General features: G+C 37.5%; 1 protein-coding gene across 3 annotated transcripts in view; it reads right to left on the reverse strand.

The window, feature by feature from the left end:
- Nucleotides 1–22,583, reverse strand: part of SMARCA2 (SWI/SNF related, matrix associated, actin dependent regulator of chromatin, subfamily a, member 2) — a 117,200-nt gene that overhangs the window by 86,766 nt on the left and 7,851 nt on the right. For all 3 annotated transcript variants that reach the window (XR_775334.1, XM_010582772.1, XM_010582774.1), the window contains exons 2-5: nt 20,779–21,039; nt 13,733–13,856; nt 1,599–1,928; nt 609–710 (exon numbers count right to left, since the gene is read on the reverse strand). Coding sequence is in view for 2 of the 3 variants with exons in the window: in XM_010582772.1 (XP_010581074.1) it covers nt 609–710; nt 1,599–1,928; nt 13,733–13,856; nt 20,779–21,003 (781 nt within the window). In the remaining variant the exon portion in view is untranslated. The remainder of the gene's footprint in view (nt 1–608; nt 711–1,598; nt 1,929–13,732; nt 13,857–20,778; nt 21,040–22,583) is intronic.

Here is a 22,583-nt window from a genome sequence, read left to right on the forward strand (position 1 = left end):
TTTCTAATTCTTTTCAATACAGTACTTTTTCCACTCTACTTTCAAACAATAAAATTAGCCTGTAAACCTAAATCTGAATGATTTGCTTCAAAATCTGATTATCACATAGGGGAAAAACAGTTACACGTTCATTAGATCTCAAAGACTACACTGAACTTTCAAAGCAATCCAATTTAAAAAAAAAAAAAAAAAAAGGAAGCCTAATTCTACCATGATTTGAAAATTTTCGTTTACAGTAGCAAAGACTACAGTTGAAAGACAAGCTTGTTGCAATTAAGCATGCTCAGAACATAACTTATTAAGTAGATCTTATGTTATGGGTCTCCCTCAGGCAGCTTACATATTTCATTCTGATTGTACTAAGGTGCCTCATGTTCAGGCTGCCTAACAACTACAGTAATTTGATGTGGTCAAGTCATTCATGGATGAATAAATGGTTAGACCCTCCTTGATTCAAGTCCTAGGCGCCGTAAATGTTACGCTATTTTTCTGCATGGCTTTTTACCTTCCCTTTTTTTTTTCCCCTGCATCTTTTCCACAAACTCTACCCACGCTGTTTAACCATTATTCTGTACATGACATAAAATTAGGATTATACTCTGCTATACCTTCAGTCCAAGTTTTAGGCGTAATGGCAGCTGTATGTCCAGGCATCCCTGGAGCAGGCCCTGGTCCAGCTGCAGCACCACTCATGGTATGTAACCCAATACCTGCAATTTGACAGAGGAAAGAAACTTATCACGATACAAAGCATTTCCAAGTATTCAAAAATTGTTCTGCTTTCTAGTATGCTAGCCTATTCAGGTAAGTAGTATTTTTCTTCATTAAATATAGATTTGAGGAGATTTTATTGTGAAAAAATGTTTGTAATGAAGCATATTAAAATCATGTCTTGTAAAAAAAAATCTTACTTGGTAGCAAAGCCATATCCACCAAAATGAAGTGACTGGTGAAATTATTAAAATCATTACTAAAAAGAAAATAGTATCATCTTAACCCTCAATTTCTAATGTAAACTCAGTAACAGAAGTGTTCAGAAACTAACAGGTGCAGGGCATTTAACGTAACACAGCTTTATTAGGACCAAAATGTGCTTGCTTACTGCACTGTAACATCCATTATCATTAGGAGAAAAAAATAAGAACATTTTCTTTTCCTTACATTTTTCACTTGACAGCATACTATACATGGTTTGTTTTACTTTCAGCAATGTAACTAATCAGTCAGCTTGCTCCAGATGTTTTTATCTACTTTTCTGCATAGAGACAGGAGACTGAAAATTCACTCCAAGAAAAACAGTAAAATTGCAATCAGTAAAGTATGATTAACATTCAAAAAATGTCAAGCATAATCAGGATGGACATAGAATTGCGCAGTGAAAAAAACTTTTATTTCAGTTTTGACAATATCCTATTAATAACAGATGTGTTTTATGTACTTGCTCAAGCTTGAAAAGCTTAAAGCCAAAGGCTGCTGTTCACTTAGATGCCAGAACACAGTCCCAAATTATATCCCTGCACATGACCCGTTTCTTAATTTTCCACAGGTAGAACTTGAAGAATTACCTGCACAATGACACAAGGCCTAGATTGACTTACCAGACTGTCTGTTGAAGGCACTGGGAGGCTGCTGCTGTTGAATGCCAGGCAGGGTCCTCTTGCCCTGAACAGCAAGCTGGAGATTTTCTGGTAAAGGCTGACCTCTAGCTAACATTTTGTATGCTAGAATCTGAGCCCGCAGCTGATGCAGCTGTACAGGGCTGAAAGGGGAAGGACCTCTGTTAGGTTGATTCATAACTTGTGGGTCTCCTGGTATAATGGGTCCTGGCTGGCTGGGAGTCATCTGGGGTGGAGTTGGACCTCCTCCAGACATTGGACTGGACACATGCTCTGGTGCTCCTAGTGGAGATGGGTGTGGAGACATATAACCTAGAACAGGTAAGAGGATCACAGACTTACCTCTCCTGTTAGTCAAATCTAAATTCAAATGTCTTTAACAGTACATAAGAGTATAAAAATGTCTCTCTCAAGTCAGGATAGCTGTATGACTTTCTGCAAGAACAAAAGTGCAATCTGAAGTTCCCTAGGATATCAAGATAGCCTCATGAGCTATTCTTTCAGAAGAGCTATGATTATACAGTCCAATAATTCCTAAAAATAACAATTACCCTCACATTTGGAGTAAGACAAACTAAAACATGAAATACAATACAGAAGCATCAGGATGCGGTGCGGTTTCACTAGAATGTTGGACAAATATTTCATTGTGGAACACATGCAGTGAAGTCTGCCTATTTCACAGCTTAATATTATAAGTTTATTATGAGGCACACACATCAAGGAATATCCATTCAGTGATACATGCCCTCTTTGCCAAAACTCACCACAATACAGAAATAGAAACAGATGGTATTAAATTTCTATACAATTGGTCTTTAATTTATACAGATTAAAGGTTTGAGCCAAAGAATGTTCAGTACCTTTTACCATCTGGGTGTTCAAGAACTTGGAACATTAACTGCAAGCACAAAAATCACCTTCTGAAGAAGCTGCTGAAGACTATGTTACTCTATAAAGTTCCAAGAGAGCAAGCACAGTTCTGAAGTGAACAGTGCCTGTATCTTATTATAGCACTTGCAAATGCAGTGGTTTTAAGTTTGAATTTTAATCACATTTAATACATATTTCTTTGAGCTTCACAACGCATCCATGAAAAGAGATGGCATAGATTTTTGGTGAAATTTCCATAAACGTGTAGCATGTCAGAGAAAAAATATGAAAAGCAATCCCTCAGGTTGTGCATGACAGCTACATTTTAAAGATGTCCACCAAGAGTGAAAAAGAGGTAACAATATTTGCTCACTTCACTCTGGTATTATAGAGCACGAATAATGCTCTTATCAATTTGAAAAGCCTGAAAAAAACTGTAAAATAAAAAATCATGAAATCTTCTGGCTCACTTCCATATTCTTTAGCAAGCCATGGATCACTGAACTCCAAAGTTCATGCCACATTTGACGTTTCTGTGACACCAATCTACTCTTCCTCCAGTCTTCCTGACATTTTAACTACATCAATTTCATCTATACATAGTCCAGATCACAGAAGCAAGTAATTTTGCCCTCTCTAGCTTCACTGTTCTTATTGGCCCTTCAGTGAGGGCAACATAGGCAAAATCTCAAAGTAGTCTCAACTTTTCTGAGATGACAGCAGCTGTAAGTCACTAGAACTTATACAAGTGGATAGATAGAAGTGCTAAAGGATTTAAAGTCCATCAATGCTGATGTCTAGGGATGAATATATTCTACCATAAAGTAAAGGTTGTATATGTCTGAGAAAAAGGACAAAGAAGAGAGGATTTCAGCTCTTCTAAAAAAGGAAAATGAGGTAGAGGTACAGTAGGGAAAAAATAGTCTTGTGATGGGAAAAGACCAGGTGAGGCAAGACAGAAATAGGCCGAGTTCAATCTTGTAACTAAAGATGATGATGACAGGAAAGGAAGAGAACTCTAGTGAGAATAAGAAAAATTAAGCAGCTTGAAAGAAAAATAGGGAAGTGAGGTGAGGAGTTCCAAGGAAAAGGGAGAAAAAAGACCTTAAAACGTTAAAATTACTGAAGTTATTTACTAGGCCAATATAAAAATTGTTTATACATCCATTAGTGGTGATAAAAACAATGATAAATAACCATAAGTTTACTCCACTTACTCATCTCCTCCTACTAACTTATTTTTGCCTCAAATTTTTTTTCTTTTTAAAGAAAAGAGGGGAAGCTACAAATCCCTCTTGCTGAGCACACTGCTTTAAAAGAACACCCAGTATGCCACAACAAAAAACAAAATATACAACTGCATTATTGTTTTATACTATATAATGGGATTTATTGCAATGATTATCATTTACTATTACGTTTCTCAGTCTCAGAACTTACTTTAAATAGCACCAACTTTGAATAACATTGTTTTCAAAACTGCCTTTCAAAGAAAGGTTTCTTTCCCCCTCTCAAGTATATTGTCCAAGTTACATATTCCTTTATCACTGACAGATTTCAGACCCATGATCTTGAAATCCATCCGGACTATAAAAATCTAAACCTGTGGTGTAAGATATTGAGCACTTGTTTTCAGTCCTGACAGTTTCAGCTGCAAGTCTGTGACTATGTTTCACAGAGAGCAGTTTTTAGAAGCAGGCGTTTTTTGAGCTTTTACTTACACTTTCTCTCTCCCTCAAACTCCTATGCATTAGGATTCTTGGCAATAGGAAACTAGGCTTGACAAAAGTAAGAATGAAAGCAAAATTAAAAAAAAATATCTCAGGAAAGAACAAAAGCCTTCCAAACTTCTTGTAAAGGCTCTAACATGTGGCATTTACAGAACTTTAATTTTGTGATGCTGTACGGAAATTTTCCTTTTTAAGTTTGAGAACTTTCAGAAGATTTAGCAGTGTGACAATACACGCAGTCACAAGCTTGTCTTAATAAAATCTCTACAACACTTGCTTTCTTCCTATCTTATTACACATATTCTAATACAGGTGAGCATGCACACACAGGCTCTGAATAAGGACATATGAAGACTCACAAAGACTGAGTTTAACCACCATATGTCATAAAACAAAAAAAAAATTAAAGACACAGTCCATAGGAATGTTTAATATACAGGCAAAGACAGAAACCTTTTTGAACTTTGCAAACACACTTTCATCTGCTATTAAGCACTTCAAATACATTTTTCCCTAGCACACATGAATTTCCACAATAAGTATTCAGCAGGTTTTTAAATACCTAGCTTATTAATTGTTACTTGCTGAACTGCCAAGTACCCCTTCCTCTAGATTTTCCACAGAAAATTTTGTTTTCTATTCTGTATAAACCATTCTGTTTAGTTTAACCTTCAGACTGGAAGATGGCAAAAGCACTGAATTATAAGGTTGCAGAACACTTGCAACAAAAGAGTCCTATTGCTGGCAAAGGACAAACGATAATCTTTAGTTCTCAAAAATATACAGAGTAGAAGACACCCAACACCAGGAAAGGGAGGCCAAATAGACCAACCCACCATTTAAAGCTGTGGTAACTCCAAAGCTTTATCAGGTTTCTCCAGGTCTTATCTAGGTAAGTTCTGAAAATCGCCAGTGATAGTGATTCTTAATCACTCTCATGGTGCATCTTCTTTCTCTTAAGTCCCATCAGAATTTCACTTACATAACTTGTGACCATTACTTTTTCTGCTTTTGCTATGCACCTCTGAGAGTCGGGTTCTGTCTTCGCCCATAATCCTTCAGTGGGTTATAGAAGAAGCTACATTACAAATCTTTCTCAAGTTTTCAGCAGCTAAAAAGCACTGCTTTCTTAACTGTATGCATAATTATAGCAACACACTTATCATCCCACTTTCTTATCAACTTGTTCAACAGAAATCACTGCAACATGTCATAAACAATGTATATGCTTTACAGTATTGACACCGGAAGAAATCCTAGTTCTAACACTTTACCAAACACAAGTATTTTTGGAGGGCAGACTCTATAAATAAAGTTTCTGCTCTAATTGCTTTTAATTTCACTTCAGTTAACGGAAGCAAAGAACATTCTTCCTCATCTGTTTTAAAGCTGAAGAACCAGAGAGCTAAAAGTTGAGAGATCTTTTTTCTCCACTTTTAATGCTATAATTAAATAGAGAACACATATGAATTCTGAACCCTTGTAACGAATATTAGAAAGAGTCAAGGTTTTACCAGTCCAAAAACTGGAATATTCAACAGAGGTCTTAACTCCCCACTAAAAATTAAGACAACTTAAATGATGAAAATGTCTTGAGAATCATATGCCAAATCTTTCTGCTAAAACTGATAGCAAGGGTGTATTTTTACTCAAAAACTTGACTCTAAGACAACTGCACTAGGAAGATATAGATAGGATTGAAGAAATTTAGTTGTGTAACTATCACTTCAACCATCGATTAAAGTTAGTTTTAAAAAAAAATTAAGGAATCAAGTACATGCCTACAATACACAGTGGAAAATACATTTATGTTGGACCGAGGCTACAAACTTTCTTAAGGTAAGCTAAATATAATATTTCCCTGTCAGTGGTGTGACCAGGGTTAACACCAATTCTTGTGAAACTCTCAACATAGAGAAAGGGAGGCCGTATGTGTGCAAGTCACTTAAAACTAGGACTGTAGAAATAAACTGTTGAGAGGTCTTAAGCTGGCACACAGATGGATAAGGTGACAGATCTTTTCTCATCTTTAAAAGGCTGAAAAAAATCAGAAAAGGAAGTGCAGCTAATTTAAGAACAGTAGGGACAATGAATGTTGTTTCTGAAGTAGCAGTAACTTAGTGCTGTTAGTTAAATTCAACCGGTGTACCTTTATAAGAAATTCAACAAATACTGTGTGGTAGTTAAAAATATATACAGATCAAGTCCCAGAACCATAAATCCCTGCAGCGCTTGTTTCCACTTACAAATAGCAAGCAAAGACACCCGAACTGTTCAAATTGGTCTGTATTTCACTGCTGTATCACAGTAACTGCATTTATTTTGTTCCAAATTCCAGAAAAACACAGAAATTGGTGTTTTCAGTCCATTTATATCTTTTTATGAATTCTTTCTAATGAAAATATTTTATTTTAAATAAATATTTGCCTTGTCTTTGCATTTTCTCGCCATTCCTCTTACAAAGTCAAATCTAAACATAATTTTCATCTTCTGCATAACTCTCTTTAGCAGTTTAACAATTTACAGTAAATTTCATACTTCTAATATCAATACTGGGTTTTTCAGCACAGTTCATTCACAAAGGCTGAAGGCAGTTTCTAACATAATTCAAATTCAGTTAAGTGTAGTGAGATTACTATTTAAACAGCTAAATATCAAGTTGGAGCAATGGACTGTCCTTTCATTTAACCTATTAGCATTAAAAGAAAGGTATTAAGAGTAAACAGGTACATCATTGTGCCTAAGTTCAAGAAAAGAAAACTGGTCACCGGAAAGTCAGGAATATTACCCTTTCCCCAGTTTGGCAGCAAAAGTGGAAAGGAGGTACTGTTGAGGAGAGAGATATCAATTCAGAATATTTTTCCCCATAAATTAATATCAGACTTCTGAAAACCATCCTATTGCAGTATGACTGCAATAAAAATATGACAATCTGTCTGAGCTAGTAACAGATTCTTCCTGCATGACCAGCATCTCACTGAGCACCAAGAAAAAAAAAATCCAGAGTGTTAATAATAAAGTTGCATACCTTATTTTAGTAATTGTTGTTTAAAAAAACGCAAAAATCTCAGAACAGTAATTGCTATTCAGATAGGCATTTATGAGCAAAATGACAAAGTTCTTGCAGATTGAGCTTACAAATGTTTCTGATTTGGTCACCAAAGTAATCTCACCTCAAAAAGGGTCATTTAATTGTTTCTCAATACAGACTGGAAGAATCATTACATCCAAAATTCTCTATCGACTTGTCCTTTGTAAGTTCAGTAGTCTTTATTTCAAGACTGTTCATTCACAACTGCACATTTGATTTACATAAATTATATCTACAACTGAATTTATCACTCACGTTCGTAGGCATATTTTTTATAAAAACTCCTGCTTTTGTACTTAGAGACACTCTTTTGCAAGACCTTCTTTAAAAAAAAATTACTAAGAAGCCTGCTATTGGAACATTTGACATTTAAATGAAATCTCATTTTGTGATAAGTTCCAACTGTAAACTGCATACAGAAGGACTACTGCCTATGTGTTTATCACAACTGTTCTACTCAGAGCTCCAAGAACAGCAGCATTTTATGAAGACTATCCACCTTCCCATTCTCAAAGAATTAAAACCGTTGTTTCCTCCTCTAGCTTACCAGTTCTTCTCAGAATCTTGAAGCCTGTTTACAGGCTCACAGATTTCTGTCAATAAGGGACCGTTACAGCTACAACAGTCTAGCTAACTTGTCTAAAACAGAGCAAAGGCTTTTTGCCTCTAAACAATCTCCTCCCTTTGGTCTGTGGAACAAATGAGAAAGACATCCAGTGTTGACTTAAATTTCATGTGACACAAAATCTACCACAAATACTTGCGTAATCCTTGTCCTAAGGGTTAATTATCTTCATTAAGTAAGATGCAGATACTAAATACAGTCTGAATTCACCTAATTTCAATTTGCAGGTACCAAAATTCAGTGCGCTTTTTTTTTTTTTTTTTTTTAAGATAAAGGATCCATCTATTACAAGCCTTTCTACCACCTGGGAATGTGCAGACTGATCAAGACATCTTCTAATTGTCTCAGAGAGGATAAAAAATGGAGTTTAACATTTTCCAGGCAAAAAAACAAGTCTTCCAAGTTTCAAATAATTCCTTTGTCTTCTAAATAAGGCACAATTTCATAGAATCATTAAGGTTGGAAGGGATTTCTCAATATCATCTAGCCCCACCCCCTGCTCAAAGAGGGTAAGCTACAGCAGGCTGCCCGCAACATGTCCCGTCAGGTTTTGACTGTCTCCATGGATGGCAACTAGACAAACCTCTCTGGGCAACCTACTGTATTGTTAAGCCAGGTTTACACTAAAAGCATGTTTTCTTATGTTCTGATGGAATTTCATGTGTTTCAGGTTGTGCCAATTGTCAGATCTTCTGTCACTGATAATCACCGCAGAGAGTCTGGCTCTGCCTTTGTCACTCTGTCCCATAATGTATTTCCGAATCTTCTCTTTTTTCATGCTATGCAGTTTCAGCTCACTCAGCCTCTCCTCATACAAAAGATGCTTCAAACATTTGATGCTACCTTAAACTTTTCTCAACATCCTTCTGAACTGTAGTTACTAGAATGGAATACAATACTATGATACAGCCTTCAGCTAATTCATTAGAAAAGGTGATACAACTCCTCAATTAATAAGCCCCTGCTTCTGTATGCAGGTAGTACATTCCATCTCATGGTTACAAACACTGTATATGGTAATACACACTTAAGTCTGCCAGAATAACCAAAACTCTTTTCAGCCTTTCTGCTTGGTATGATATGGTCTCATACCACCTACACAATATACTACTTTGCTCCTAGACATACAATTCTGTTGGCTGTGCTAAAATCCATGCTAGAGAAATAAGCATATTCTACTGAGCATCCTGATCAGCCTTTGTAACCAACTGGTTCATTATTTACCGTTAAACCTCAGTGCTCTCTGCAAATTCATCAGCACTAACTCTACACTTTTTTCCAGATCACTGACAAATACATTGAACAGCACGAAATAGTCCTACAAGAGTACCTAGAAAAATCCACAACTGGATGATCATCTTCTATTTCAGTTAGTGTTATAACTTGTCATTTAACTAGCTTAATATATTTAATATAGGTTATATTGATTTTACTTAGTGCTGTCTTCCTCCTAAATCAGAATGTCATACAGCATCAGTCCAAGCACCTTTTCTAACTCTATCAGGCAAAGTTGTGTTGAGAGGTTCAACAAGGCCAAGTGCCGGATCCTGCACTTCGGTCACACAACCCCATGCAGCGCTACAGGCTTGGGGAAGGAAGAGTGGCTGGAAAGCTGCCTGGTGGAAAAAGACCTGGGGGCGTTGGTCGACAGCCGGCTGAATAGGAGCCGGCAGCGTGCCCAGGCGGCCAAGAAGGCCAACAGCATCCTGGCCTGTATCAGAAATAGTGTGGCCAGCAGGAGCAGGGAGATGATTGTCCCCCTGTACTGGGCACTGGTGAGGCCGCACCTCGAGTCCTGTGTTCAGTTTTGGGCCCCCCACTACAGGAAAGACACTGAAGTGTTGGAGTGTGTCCAGAGAAGGGCAACCAAGCTGGTGAGGGGCCTGGAGCACAAGTCTTATGAGGAGCGGCTGAGGGAACTGGGGCTGTTTAGTCTAGAGAAGAGGAGGCTGAGGGGAGACCTTATGGCTCTCTACAGCTACCTGAAAGGGGGTTGTAGTGAGGTGGGTGTTGGTCTCTTCTGTCAGGTGGCTGGAGATAGGACGAGAGGAAATGGCCTCAAGTTGCAGCAAGGGAGATTTAGGTTAGATATTAGGAAAAAATTCTTTACTGAAAGGTTGTCAGACATTGGAACAGGCTGCCCAGGGAAGTGGTGGAGTCACCATTCCTGGAGGTATTCAAAAAGTGCGTAGACAAAGCACTTCAGGACATGGTTTAGTGGGCATGGTTGATGGTTGGACTCGATGATCTTGAAGGTCTTTTCCAACCTAAATGATTCTAAGATTCTGTGATTATTAAAGCCAGCAGTAGTAATGATAGACACAACTTTGCCTGATAAGAGTTAGAAAAGGTGCTTGGATTGATACTCTATGACATTCTGATTTAGGAGGAAGATAGCACTAAGTAAAAACAATATAATCTATATTAAATATATTAAACTAGTTAAATGACAAGTTATATAACTAACTGTAAATAGGTTGTAAAGTGATGCACAGAGAAACCCCATACATGAGCCAGGATTCATTTTCCTGACAACCGTACAAATACTGTACTGCACTAAGTACTGTACTGTCTATATTTTAATAAATCAATTTTGCTGACAATCTCCACAAAAAGAACAGTAAATTTGCTTGACAAGGCTGACTTTATGCCATCCAGAAGGATCTGGACAAGCTCAAGAAGTAGGCCCATGTGAACCTCATGAGCTTCAACAAGGCCAAGTGCAAGGTCCTGCACCAGGGTTGGGGCAACCCCTGGTACCAACACAGGCTGGGGGATGAAGGGACTCAGAGCAGCCCTGCAGAGAAGGACTTGGGGGTACTGGTGGATGAAAAGCCGGACATGAGCTAGCAATGTGCACTTGCAGCCCAGAAAGCCAGCTGTATCACAGGCTCCGTATAAAGAAGAGTGGCCAGCAGATTGAGGGAAGTGATTCTGCCCCTCCACTGCACTCTGGTGAGACCCCACCTGGAGTACTGCGTCCAGCTCTGGAGTCCTAAGCACAGGAAAGACAGCGACCTGTTGGAGCAGGTCCAGAGGAGGGCCACAAAAATAATCAGATGGCTGGAACACCCCTCCTGTGAGGAAAGGCTGAGAGAGTTGGGCTGGTTCAGCCTGGAGAAGAGAAGGCTCCGTGGAGACCTTATCGCAGCCTTTCAACACTTAAAGGGAGCTTATAAGAAAGACGAGGACAGACTTTTTAGCAGGGCCTGTAGCGATAGGACAAGGGGTAATGTTTTTTAAAAAAAAAAAAAAAAAAAAAAAAGATATTCAGACTAGATATAAGGAAGACATTTTTTACAGTAAGGTTGGTGAAACACTGGAACAGGTTGCCCAGAGAGGTTGTAGACATCCCATCCCTGGAGACATTCAAGGTCAGGCTGCACAGGGCTCTGAGCAACCTGATCTAGCTGAAGATGTCCCTGTTCATTGCAGGGCAGTTGGACTAGATGACCTTCAAAGGTCCCTTCCAACCCAAACCATACTGTGATTCTATGATTCTTCCGTAAAACTATTCTCAGTGGCCTGAATTATAGACAAGATCATACGGAATTAAAAGACAGAGAATGTTCTTTGATTCTACCTAGAACCAGTGCTAGACTAAATGACATTTAACTGATACATGGCCATTCTGCTTATGCTTTCAAACTAACGGCAGAAGCTTAGGGTCATCCATTCCTTGCGGTTTTGAACTTCTTCAGCTACTTTCCACCAAATGTCTGAAAATAATAACATTAATTAGTGCATATATTTATCTACTACAATTTGAGGCCTATAAACAATAAGCCATGAAAAAAACAGACCTAGAACTAATGAGGAGCAATTTCTATTTGACATGCGCATTGTTAAAAATTGTACACAACTGCAAAGTAAGCTCAACTATAAGACATCCAAGAATCTACAAGGAAGTGAACCTTACGGTAAGTCTTGGCTTCTAACAATGTACCAAATGCATACTGAAGATTTTGTTAGGATCAGAATATTTACCATGCATCTTTCAATGGATTGTCAGAGAACTCATACTGTCCTCTCCCCTTAAGTGTAGGCATGGGTAAGCTCACACTCTTTTACCACATTGCCTATTTCCACAAAACTTGTAGAAACACAACTGTCTTACAGGACTCTAATCCCATGATAAATCAGACTGAAAGTATCCAATAGGTTTAAAGGCTATTAAGAAACCTGGTGTTCTATCTTGGATCTGTACACTAATGGGGAGAAAGTACATCAGCAGATGGGACTTTCCCCAATACGTATCAGAATAGCCTCAAATGCCATCACCATTTTTTGTGAAAAGATAATTGTGTAAGAAGACAAAAAGGAGACAGAGAGGCAAAGAAAACTAAAATACTCCTTGGTGTCAAGAAGAGTGTTTAAAATATTAGAACATGTGGGGATTTTTTTTACCCATTTCTTTAAAAAGCCTGCTTACATTAGAATGCCAGTATTTTCTGTTTACCTTGCAACAGTTGCAGACATACACCAAAAAGAGAGCAGGGATCTGTAGTCTTTAGCCTGCCACAGCTGCTACTAATACAATCATCTTTTTGCAGAGCAACAGGACCTGGAAGTCTGGTCTCAGCCAGCACAGAAGAAAACAACTCGGAGCTACTTGTATTTGAAGCATTTGCAACTTATGTTCTTGTATTTTGAGCACATTATGTTTTAATTGGACCCATCTTCATTTTCACACTAAACACTCTGTTCATTTTAAGGAACAAGTTCCTTACAAGCAAAAGTGAGTGAACACAAGGTCAGGTAAAATTTTGCTCTCAGATAATCATGCTTGCATCTCATTGAAATCAGTAGAAAAGTTTTAGCTGATGGAGAACTTTTCCCTGCAAAGTCAGTTCTATTTTCCTTAACTGATGTCAAAGGTGTTAATAGAAAAACAGTACTTTCTAACGCTCAAGGTCCCAGACAGGGATTCAGCTGACCAATTACAGACTAAGGTTTCAGTCACAGCCCACTGTAAAGTCACAAAGCAGTTCAGGCTGAGTTGTTTTGCTGATCTGTACCCATTTTCTCCTTCCAGCATTTCTCTTATCCTTTGTAATAAACATGTAAATACTTCAAACAGGCACCACCTCTTAATAGATTTGCAGAGTGTGTCAAACCAGGACCCTAATTTCACTTGGGATTCTTCAGGTGTTGCTGTAATCTAATTAATTATGCAATATACAAAGCACTATCTGCTGAACTAATTAATACTAGCAGGTGTTACCAGTTACATCTCCAACATACTGAGCTGCTTACAGAATGCATGTCATCTTACATTGCAAACTAAAGGGACACAAAGAAGGCATGTAGCAATGTGGTAAAAAGAGTTTCTATCTTCTGGCATAAAAAACTTTGGGGAGAACTTTGATCAGCCCTTGACCAAACATTACAGATATTAAAGGTTTCTCCAAGTTTGCTTGGGTTCTTCTCCTTTATCATTCCTTCACCACAGGATTAAAACAAATCATATTCCAATGCATTTACATTTACAATAGCCACGTAAGATAGGAAAGAACTTGGTGGGCTTTTTTCAGAGATGTGAACTGAAATCTGTAATAGACTTAGACCAATTACTTGCCCCAGCCACAGACTTGAACTGTAGCTTTTTTCCAATACATGACAGATGGACACTCCAGAAAGCAACCGGATTCAGTTATTCACCTTGCCCTGTGATACTAGTTCAGCCTTTCCAAACAAAGATGAAAGGAAGTAATTGGAAATCTGTTACATGGAACTACTGACTCTTTGTGGAATAAAGGGGCCCCAAAATCATACAGCATGCACAGTATGTATAAACCTTGGCTATGCTGGTCCATTGGACTCTGAGGTGGGCCCATTCCAGGGTGAGGAGGTCGCATACTCTTCATGGAGCCACAATGAACATCTTCAACCATTCCTTTTTCATGCAAGCCATCAATGGACTGTGAAAACAAAGTAAGTATTTATATAGAGATAGTATATAAATCCATTACAAAAATCCAAAGGACTTTAACTCAAAATCTGAACAAATACATAAAGAATACAAACTTTTCTTAGCAGTCATTCAAAATAAATATAATGGTAATCTTTACCCTTGGAATCAGACTTTTGGGAAAGCACAGAGCACCATTAGACTGCTTGTCCCCTCTGTTTCCTTTTTGCTTTTTTTTTTCCCTCATGAACTGTTTGGCAATGCCAAGGAGGCAAACTGTCCAAATACAAACACACAAACCGTACTGGCCTCATATTACAAAGCAGTGTAACACACACCAACTTATGAAAGTACAGCCTGTGGCTTGGCTCATGTTATTTTTAGCCCAAACTTTGCCCTTTCAGTCACTGCTCTACTGGAATGCCCCAAACACTGCTTCTCTTCAAAAACAAAGATGACATTGCAGGAGGTAACCTATTCTTCGCAAGTAAAAACAGGGACAGGCAGTCAAGGAAGAGAAGACATAGTTCTACTCAAATACTTGTGCTCCCTACAGTTCCTGCCATCTCATTCACTCCTCAAAAACTACAGTTCCCATGGTACTTGAAATGCAAAACAGGGCGAAGTGCCTTCTTCAGAGAGTGAACAGAAGACGGCCTGGGGTCAGAAAAACATGCTGAAGGCACGCAGGGCACTGGAAAAGGCTCTGTAATAGAAACTGAAGGACTCTGAAAGTGAAAACAGGGAAAAGTAACATCAGAAGGAGGATGTCTTAAGAAAACCAAAAAGTTTTACCTGAAAGCAAAAAGTACATCAGGTCCCTAATTAGGGAAGAGATTATACTTATTAACTTCTAACTTAAAAGTACTTGTATTAGAGCTTTGTATTAGAAAGGAACAGGTTGGCATCACTTACTTATCTTCTATCTACAGAAATATGCGGCTCTGCCCCTCTCTGTAACACATGCATGCACGCACACTAAATACTGTTGTTGCAAATCCTACTGTGAATGGAGACCTTGCAGTCTGTTTTATTTAAATGCACACCTATTTATTGAGAATTCTTTTTAAAAAGAGAGTTAAGAAAACTTACTCCAGTAGAAAATACAGGCAGTTAACAAAAAGAGTGTGCAAGAAGCTACACCAAGTCACAGAAAAAAAGACACTGTCACATTTCTTCTTTTTGAGCAATTTGTTACACATGGATCAATTTAAGCAGAACTAAACATAGGTCATGCTTTCTACAAAGGAAAAAATAATTCTAAATTTTTATTTGTAAACCCTTCAAATAAATTTTCCACTTTCCATTGCAATAATCAGATCTGACTGAAAGTATCTTTAAACACATGTGGGGTTTTTTGTTTATCAGCATTATTGAAGAATTTCACTATCATTTTTCCTTATCAGAAACTATGGGTTAAAAGGAGAAAAGTTATAGAAAAGGAGAAGTAAAATGGATTTTTTATGTTTCATGAAACCATTTAGTTGCCATGACAGTATGAAAACATTTGTGAAAAGAACTTGTATCAGAAAAATACTAGTTACTCGAGAAGCTATTTTTGATTACAAGAACTTAGGATGTGGAGTATAAATGCAGAGACAGATGAATGACACATTAAAAATAGTTCCACTGTGCTAACCAAGTAAATCCCAACACCCTTTTCTCAGACATTAAGATTACTCCCTCTCCCTTTGCCCCTACTTACAAATATAACCAATGCGGAAGAGAATGCTCAGTTCACATTCTGCCCACAGAAGCTGAATACTACAGAATCCAAAACACCTGGAAAGCCAGATTCATTCCTATTTTATCATGGTATGTATCAAGGACTAAATCTTTAGGGCCGCCAAGAGGAGGAGGACACTGTGCAGGAAATTGGATCCGATTTCCAGAACAGAGGACTTTAGCTGTACACATCTGTGGTGTGACTGCAGGGATGGATGTCACTGCACTAATGGGTGGCAACTGTGAAACCGCTGTGAATGCGGACAGCTCTGTGTGACTAAGACAGGACACTGCATGCATACCTAGTGCATCAGAAGTACCAGCATACAGAAGGTGGGGAAAGGAGCTGGCATTAACAAAGAGCAGCAGTGAAGAGGAAGACAAATATGTGGCCTTTCAAAAAGGGAATTCTAAAAAAATCAGGCAGGAACAGAAAGGTAAAGACGTGACCGTAAAAGAAAAAAATCAATTGAAGGCATGTTTCTATGGAAAAAATTGGTCAAAAGACCAAAAAGGTTTTTGTAAGATAAGTATTAAAAAAAAACAAAACAACAAAACCTATAGCAAACTGAAATGCTTCAAGTCTAATGGAAGGAAGCCTAAATACAGCAAGAAAGGGGTTTGCTTTCTGTGTGTTTGCAGAAATTATGCTGTGAAAAAAATAGAAGTGAAATTCATTAGAAACAGATTAGGAAAGGTAGAACTCATTAATCAGTTTTTTACTAGCAAAGCTACAAAAGATGAAGATGGCATAAACTTCTTTGAAGACAAAATTAGTTTTCATGATCACAGCACTACTAATTTATGCAAAGAGTCTTGTGTTTCCAAGAAATTTTTTTGTCTAGAAGCACCTCTACTGTCTATGGAAAAAAACTATAAAACATGGGAGACAATTCAGCAGAGGACTACAAGAACTAAAAAATAGTTATTTTTCATAACTTCTTTGAATCACTGTATAGTTACATAGATGATAACTTTAATCTATGTAACAGGTTAAAAATTACAGAAAGGATCTTACACACAATGCAATTTCTGTAAATTCTTCAGTCCTGTATAAATTTTTAAAAATATCTTCCACAATTACATTGTTGGAACGAGAAATGTACCTTATACTACCAATGAAGCACTACTACCACGTTGGGGTACTTTTTTTTTTTTTATTCTTTTAATATGACAGAACAGAAGGGAAACAGGAAGGGAGACATATTCAACTTTGAGTACACATTACTATTTTCATAGGTTCCCGTAAGTAAGAACAAGCACAGAACAGACCAGATATAAACAGTGCTTCCACAAAACATAATGAGGTATGAACTTCAACTGTATGCAAGCCCACACCTACAGACTTGGCAGACTTACAGACTTTAGATAATGCCTAATGCATAAGGGACATTTTGCCTACATTGCTTTTACTCTGAATTTAGTAACTAAGGTCTTCTCACAGACAGCATTGCATCACAGTTTGACCTATTTCCAGGTAAACTGTCAGATTATGGTGTCTTGTTTTGTTTCTTTCCCCCTTCTTAAAACAAACAAACAAACAAAACACCGGCCTTGAAATCGGAGACTGAGAACGAGTATCAAACTAGATTTCTTCTAGACCATGCATCCTCTATACCAACAAAAATTACATAGATGAAACAGCAATATGTTGTCACATAACTGCACAGCATAGCTGAACGCATCACTGATGGACAACCAGACTGACTGTGGTTGTCACTGCAGTATTGACTTGGCCAACAATTCTGTTAATCTCTTAGAAATCGCTAAACCACCATCTTACACGAGGTCTCTGGTGATTTTTCAAGGTTGACAACACCACTTTCTTTTTTCACTAATGTGAACACATACAACAGAAATAATGCAGGGAACATGCCTGCTGAATAAAAAGGCATTACTTCCAGGACCATGACAGAATTCTAAGATTCTCAGAATGTCTAACATGCACAAATCTGTTAGCCAACAATATTTGAAATGGGAAGCCATTTGCCTTCTGTTTTAATGGAACATCTGAGTGAATAAATAATATATTTGGTAAAAAATACCATTGTTGTAGGAAAAGAATCTTTTCTGTCACTCACTTTTTCTCTCACTCACCAAAACCAGTAATATTGCCCATGACATCATCATAATTTTTCCACAGCCAGTAATCATTTACAGTATACCCCATTACAAATTCACAAAAGAAGTGATTATGCATCAGGTTACGATTAAACAGAAGAGAAAATAAACCAAGAGGTCACAGGACTCTTCCCATCCCTCAAGTGAGAACTACATAAATTAAATAGATATACTGTTGTTATAACTAAGAGTTAAGCAGTTAAAATCATGTGGCCCAGCTGCTGCACAAGAGCATACAAAAGGCTGCATCAGTTCAGACTAAACCCACCTAACCCTATGTTCTGCGTCCAAAGGGGCTCCTATGTGGATGCTGAGGGGAAAAAGGCTTAGGGCAACCATGTAACAATGCTTTCCGTTAAGATCTTCCACACTTCCAACTATTTTCACCTCATGAGACTCTCTGAGGCTGTTATGGTTTCTCCATTTAGCAGTCCCCCGCAACAAACTTCCAAGTATTTCTCCTTACATGTAGCTGTCTTGCATCCAAGGTATACTTCAGTAAAATTTGGAACTCTAAGTATTTCCCTGGCAATCTGATTGACAGTCTAAAGATTACTTAAGAAAATAGCATGAAAGATAGCTAATTTATTGTTTCTGTCAAAAGTGCATTATGTAAATAAATAGTAAATTTTCCTGTGGAAGTGTTTTCTGGTTACCATGTGAATATACTGTCTTTAATTTTCATATTAACTGTTGTTAAGTAAACACACTTTAGTAATTATGAATTATTAATATCAATTTGTATCAATCAGTGTTTATTGTTGGATATTTCAGATTTTTTTTTTTTATGCATTATATTATTCTTTGTAAGCTAGTCAAACATCTAACATAGAATGAAGGTGTTTCACTACTTACGTTTGTGAACTTTAAAAGTAAGAACCACATCCCATTGCATACATGGGATGGGTACACTACAAGTAATAGCATAACCAGGACACTTTCTGTGCAATCTCTCACTTTTACTGCCTTTCATTAGGAAAAAAAGTGTTACATCATGACTTGAAAGTCACTTTCCATAACACTAAGCAGAAAGAAAACATTTACTTGGTCAAACCACACCTGGCTGACCAGTTTTTTTATTACATAGAACAACACTCAAGTAATACTTGCAAAATAGTCTAGAAGCACGCTTCCACAGCATTTCTTAACCAGACCCTTCCCTCATTTGTCACAATACACTATTTCTGGGATTGCACAGGAGAACAGACCAGAAAACTCATCTAGACTGAAAAATTAACCAAGAATTTGTTTTTTTCACCTGCATCAGTTCAACAGACCCATTTTCTAGCTTAACCATACACACATGAAGGCATGCTGGAACTTGTGAAGTGGCAAACTAGAGGACAGCAAAGCTGTTGCTACTAAAAACTTGTGAAATTACAGCCTTTGTTCCATTATCAGAATCAAGGTACAGAAAAGGGAAAGTAATTTTACTGTAACTATACTGACTAGTCATCTTTGAATTAGCTATCCAGACTGTTTACATTGATGGTGCATTTTTCAAAACATTTCAATTACACCTCAATGGGAGAATTTCTACTCTGGCTCACAGAACTTCTGAGATGCTTGTAAAGTCTCTGAAAGAACTTTGTGGGATGACACTTGTTGGTTTGCTTCTAATGCTAACATAGCATTAAATGCCTGAAGAACACACAAGGTCAAACAGGATATAGCAGTTAAAAACACAATGTATGGAGCATTCAACCGTTCTAATGGAAAATTCCTGGTGCCGCTCTCTTCTGCAAGTACAGAATCTCTTAAAAACAGAAAAAAGAGAACTAAGGGATGTAAAAAACCTGGCTGTCTAGGAAGTTTGGGGTATTCACCAGAGTACTGGAAGCTGGGGGCTGTAACTGACCCCACAAATGAGGAAATGCCAATTGCAAATGTCTAATCTGGCTAATAGCTAAATTACATGCTTCAAGATTCAAATGCAAAAGTTTAAGTTATTGAATGTACTGACCTCTCAGAAATTACAACAGTTCAGTACAAACAGGCAGCTGGATCATGTCCTCCTTCACTTCAGTTGTCTTTGTGCTATTAGAAATTTTAATGATACAGTTCTTCATGCAAAAGATGGTAGCACCATGTCCCTAGTGACTTGACACTATTTTAACTGTTTTAATGAATGAAACTGATCCCTTAAGAAGTTGCCAATTCAGGAGAAAAATTAAAATATGTTTATATTACTTCAAGACTAATTTTTTATTGTAAATTCGATTTTTTCCTATGTGCATATAACAATTCAAAGTGGAATCAACAATAGTTACCAAAACATTTTCAATACCTTGGCTCTGTAAGCTGTTACTGCATATTTCTGAGAGCAGAACATCAGTGAAATTGAAATTATCCTAAGCTCTAAATGTCTGGTACGCAACCAAATAAAAATGACAATACATAAAGAGACTGTTCTGACAAAGGATATTCCACACAAGCAAGTATTTCCTCAAAGCAAAAGACATTAATGATAGTCTAAGCACACATGCAATTTTAAGTGTATGACAACCACCACTGAAGTCCAATTATTCACATGTTATGCCCTACATAGTTTTAAATTCCTTAGTAAGACGGAGCCTTCATAAAATAACTTGGAAACCAGTTTTTTCACCAACATGGAAGAGTAAACAAATTTGTAAGCACAAGCCCTTTAAGAGTTAAAAATATTAATTAAAAAAAAAGTTCATGCAAAACTGAAAACCACCCCTGAAAAACACAAGATACATCCAAACAGACAAGAAGAAAAAAAAAAAAAAAAGAAGATGGTTAGAAAGGTCTACCATAAGGTTTTAACACTATAATTCAAGGGTTTTTTCCCTAGTAATGCCCATCTTACTGAAAAGTACAGTTTACAAATGAAGATTTGCAATCTACTAACTCAGAGTTCTAAGTAGTCTACTAAGAACAAGGAAACTGTGTTTAATCTGATATATGCATCATCTTTAGTAATAAAGACAGAATAGGAGTGTAGCTGCAGTTTTGCAGGTGATATATGATGTGTAATAACAGTTATGCAGGTCTAAATGTAGCTTTTTTAATCAGTGGAGAGAACTCTAGGAAAAAAAGGTTCACTTGTAATAAACTATTACCTTATGCATTTGGTGCATGCCTTCCTGTGGATAATCAGTAGGCCCCATTGTCGGCATTGGATGTGGGACACTGGGCGGACCAGGACTTGGCCCCATCATGCTGTGAACTGAGCCAGGAGATGGTCCTGGTCCTGGGCTAGGTCCTAGAATCGGTCCAGGTGAAGGTCCTGGTCCAGGGGAAGGACCAGGATGAGGCATGGCGCCAGGGTCTGTAGGCGTGGACATCTATTTTCTGTCTCCTTTTCAATTAGCAGAATAGTTCTAATAACAAAAACAAAACAAAACAAAAACAAAAACAGAATTTCTATGTGACATTAGGGGCATTGAAAAAAATGCAGTAAAATCTACCGACAGTCATTACACACACACACACATACACATGCAAGCTGTCATCAGCAGAAAATGCTTAAATTATTCTTAATGTTGCACGCTAGTTTGACCATCCTTCTAAAAGCCCATTAGAAGGATAAGGATCCTGATAGTTCAGTCAATTCCTGGATGTTTGTATTACTCACAGAACAAAGCAACTGGTACGCTAGGAGAAACACCTACCAGAGACAATGGTAGTTCAGTGAATTGCTACTATCAGGTGCATCACGTGAGGTCAAGCACAGTACTACTAAAGGCAGGGAAGACAGCTCGGCACCTCTGTAACATATGTGTGTTCAAAATCTCTCCCTTAACAGATGCGACTGCACTGAAATTCGTACTTATAAAATGGTAATGCAGCAAAACAAGTATTAAAAGGATTATTAAGGCTATTTTCTGACTTTTTTTTTTTAAAGTTAGATATTAATGTAGGACTTCTTTGATTATCTCTGTATGCAATCATAGTATCAAACAACAGACAACAGAAAAGACAATTACTTTGGACTGAATAGGTATAATTCACTTGAGTGGTTCTGCCAGTGTCGCAGACCAGAAGAGTACAGCTCAAGTGGCTTATAGAACAGTAAGTGCCCTGAGAACAAACAACAGGCTTTTACAGGCTGGAAAACCAATTATTACTTATTTCTATTTCTGTAGTATTTCTAGTAGAACAAACTGATGCAGGCTACAGGCTTGAAACATGCTTGAGTTTTCTGAGAACTTTTATCATTCTTCCTCAGTTTTCTGAGAACTTCTATCAATGTCTAATATTGGGAACTTTTTGTTTACTAATGTCAGGCTATTGTAACGCAGTGACACAGCTGCCATATTTTTACAAAACTGGTGGTCAGTTGCTGCCAATGAGATAAACCATGTTTCTTGGTGTTCCCCACTCCCAACAGCACCATTTTCATGTGTTTGATCACACAGCAATCTCACTATCTGAGTAGTTAAGCCACCAGAAAAGCAAGCCTATATTTAAAAAAAAAAAAAAAACAAAAAACAAACAAAACAAAACTACAGAACCATTTAAGTGATTCAGGTTACTGAACTGACTTTCTGAAAGGACAGATAAATGCCAGTGCCAGCACTAGCACAAGAAAGCAAGTAGGATCACCAATTTCAGCAGCAGATGACCATTAAATGGGCTTAGCCTGTTGCCTTCATTTTCTTTGGGTGTAGTTTTATAGTAAGGTTACTGCCCCTGATTGCTTGTCCCATAATAAAAAAAACCAATACAATAAAAAATTAGTCTTATTAAAAAGCATTCTAATTTGATACATTACAAGTTAATTACAATGTAATAGTACATTACAAGGCCTAAGACGACTCTCTGTTCCAGTCTCTCTCCTTACAGAATTTATCACAAAAGAGTGTTCCACCTTCCACATCAAGGTTTATCACTATCCATAGTTAGTAGTAATTACTTTCTAACA

Source organism: Haliaeetus leucocephalus, unplaced genomic scaffold (assembly GCF_000737465.1).
Source record: "Haliaeetus leucocephalus isolate CR32 unplaced genomic scaffold, Haliaeetus_leucocephalus-4.0 Scaffold849, whole genome shotgun sequence".
NCBI classification, from domain to species: Eukaryota; Metazoa; Chordata; class Aves; order Accipitriformes; family Accipitridae; genus Haliaeetus; species Haliaeetus leucocephalus.